Below are 2,653 nucleotides of genomic sequence, written 5' to 3'. Positions count from 1 at the left end.
GTGACTGGGCTTATTTCATACATCTGGCTGAGCCAAGAACATGAGGTGCCGTTTACACTGAGCAAAAATGCGCTAGCCGGTTTGCCTAATTTTACAATCCCCGATTTTTCGGTGGTTACACCCGAGAAAACCTACACATTTTTGGATATGTTAGCTGAATTGAATGTTGGTATTGTTGTAATACCCATCGTTGGAATACTCACCAATATCTCGATTGGTAAACTGAGTAAGTACCGGAAGGAATTAAATAAATTACATTTAGGTGTATGGTTGGGGTTACGAATTGAATAGCTAACTTATTTGAGGGTTAGGGCAATCATTTTTAGTAATTAACTACCACTACTGATTGTGATTCCAAGTCATTGTGGTAAGGTTTCCTTTCACGTGGACTTGAGAAGCAAGTATTGATATACATACTTAGTTCAAGGCGATGAAACTTAGACAATCTCCCCTATCCCTGTATAAGACTCTTAACATGGGACCAAATATGTTACGCTAGTCGTAGATGTTTTTTTTTTTGTGTTTTTTTTCTATGAAATTGAAGTGGGTCCCCGTGCCAAGGCAATGCAATTGATCGTTAGCAATAAGTTTCCGAATAAAAACGGTTCAATGCCTCTGGCATCAGGAAATAAAGGAAAACCTTCAAACCGCGATGAAGAAGCCTAACAAATCTCTAAGCAAATCTCTGCGGCCTCGTCCAAGTACCCTTTCTGCCAACACGTAGAACGTACCGAACCAGTATTCAATATAAGCTAAACTACATAGAAGCGTTTGTATATTACATTCCTTCTAAAATGTGCCTTCCTCTTTTTCGGTCATTCACAGCTCCTAAGGGCATGGTTGACGCTAACAAGGAATTGATCACCGTCGGTCTCTGCAATCTTGCCGGTTCCTGCGTACAATCTATGCCCGTATCAGGCGCCTTCTCGCGTTATGCCATCAGCAACGCTTGTGGACTCAGAACTCCAATGGCCAACTTGTACCTGGGTGAGTTTGACCAACACAATTCAGTAATTCTTCGTACTAATATTTATATTCCGATATCGCGCAGGTGTAATTGTGCTACTGGCTTTGGGCTTTCTCAGTCCCTACTTCAACTACATACCCGAATCAACGCTTGCCGCCATTTTGATGTGCTCCATCGTAACCTTGCTGGACCTGCAGCTACCACGGCGTTTGTGGCGCGATGCTAAGCGTGATTTCTGCGTGTGGGTGCTGTGCTTTACTGTCTGCATCCTATGCGGCGTGGAAGTGGGCCTGCTAGTCAGTATTATAGTGACAGTATTACATTTACTATTCCTATGGGCGCATCCTGTGATCTCAGTGCATGTAGAAGAGGTAAGAGGAGATAGCAGAGCATTTTGTTTTTTCAATTTCTAATTGCTACACACTTTGCAGGTAAATGAGCTACAATTCATACGCGTCACGCCCACTGGCGTCATCTATTTCCCCGCCATCAATCATTTGCGCGCCAAAGTGCTGAAAGCGTGCGAACGCGTCAACTTCAGTCTACCTGTGGTTATGGATTGTCATAAGATCACCGGCATCGATTTTACTGCGGCGCAAGGGATCTCAAAACTTCCAGACGATTTGACTCAATCGGAAGTGGGCAGTGGACCGCTCCTCATCATATACCGGCTAGAAGCGGAAAAACAGAAACTAATACAAGCCACTGACAAGCTGATCTTCTGTAATGACGATGTGAAGCTGGAAGAATGCATAACGCAAGAATCATTGAAGAATGGGAATTTCGTAATGAAAGAACCTATGAAATCTACAAATAGTCTGCTAGGCGAGACCCATTTAGATTTGCATTATTAGAGTATAGTGTAGGTAGGGAAAAAGAAGAAGAAGAAGAAGAAGCGGATGGGGAAGGGGAAGAGAAGGAACATTGCAAGTGAGTCTTTGTGATATGTACGAAAATATAAATAGTAAGTAACTGTTAATTGGGACAAATGAACACTTGCAGACTTAGAAAAGTGCATACATACACACATTAGTAGGTATGTATTTTAGTATGTTTGTAGGTACTCGTATGAATGGACGCGTACTAGATAATAGCTAGTAAAAAGTAAGCTAGTTGTTATATAATATGTACATACATATGTATGTCATGTGCCATTATTGTTGTTGTTATTGTTGTCGACGCCGTAGCCAGAGAGTATTGGAATGTTTGTGCGCCCCCAATGTGCAAATGTTCACTTAGTTTGTAATTTCAGATTTAACAATAGCGCATTCTTAATGTAAATATATGTACATTTAAAATAACTTATATGTACATACATACATATATATAAAGTATTACAGTATATACGAGTATATGAAAAAATATAAAAATAATTAATTAATACAAATAAAAATATTGTAAGCAAACATATGTACATCTTTTATTTACTCATATTTACATAATTTAGTAAAGAAACCATTCAACTTATTCGTTGAATGAGTTGCAGTATCGTCTAATTAGACGATTAGTGCTGATGCTAATTAAGTAACTACTTGATTTACTAAGTAAATATTATCAGTTGTTAATATTTCATTAAAATTATGCGCTAATAACTTTTGTAAATAGGAATGTGGGTAAAAATTGCAAATTAGTGCGCTCGTTAATTCAATCGGAATGCAATTTGAATTGTTTGTATTACTTACATAC

At 38.9% G+C, this 2,653-nt stretch overlaps 1 protein-coding gene across 1 annotated transcript; it reads left to right on the top strand.

The window, feature by feature from the left end:
• Positions 1–6: 6 nt before the first annotated feature.
• Positions 7–2,228, top strand: LOC118753923 (sodium-independent sulfate anion transporter-like; the record flags this gene model as incomplete). Its single annotated transcript, XM_036488799.1, has 4 exons — positions 7–226; positions 826–987; positions 1,052–1,338; positions 1,399–2,228. Coding segments are annotated over 4 exons (1,092 nt in total), but the record flags the coding sequence as incomplete, so codon positions are not given.
• Positions 2,229–2,653: the final 425 nt, after the last annotated feature.

The sequence above is a fragment of the Rhagoletis pomonella genome, unplaced genomic scaffold (genome assembly GCF_013731165.1).
Source record: "Rhagoletis pomonella isolate Grant_MI unplaced genomic scaffold, Rhpom_1.0 Rhpom_scaffold_03072, whole genome shotgun sequence".
NCBI classification, from domain to species: Eukaryota; Metazoa; Arthropoda; class Insecta; order Diptera; family Tephritidae; genus Rhagoletis; species Rhagoletis pomonella.
The sequence above is the reverse complement of the archived record's forward strand: the minus strand, read 5'-3'. Positions and strand labels throughout refer to the sequence as shown.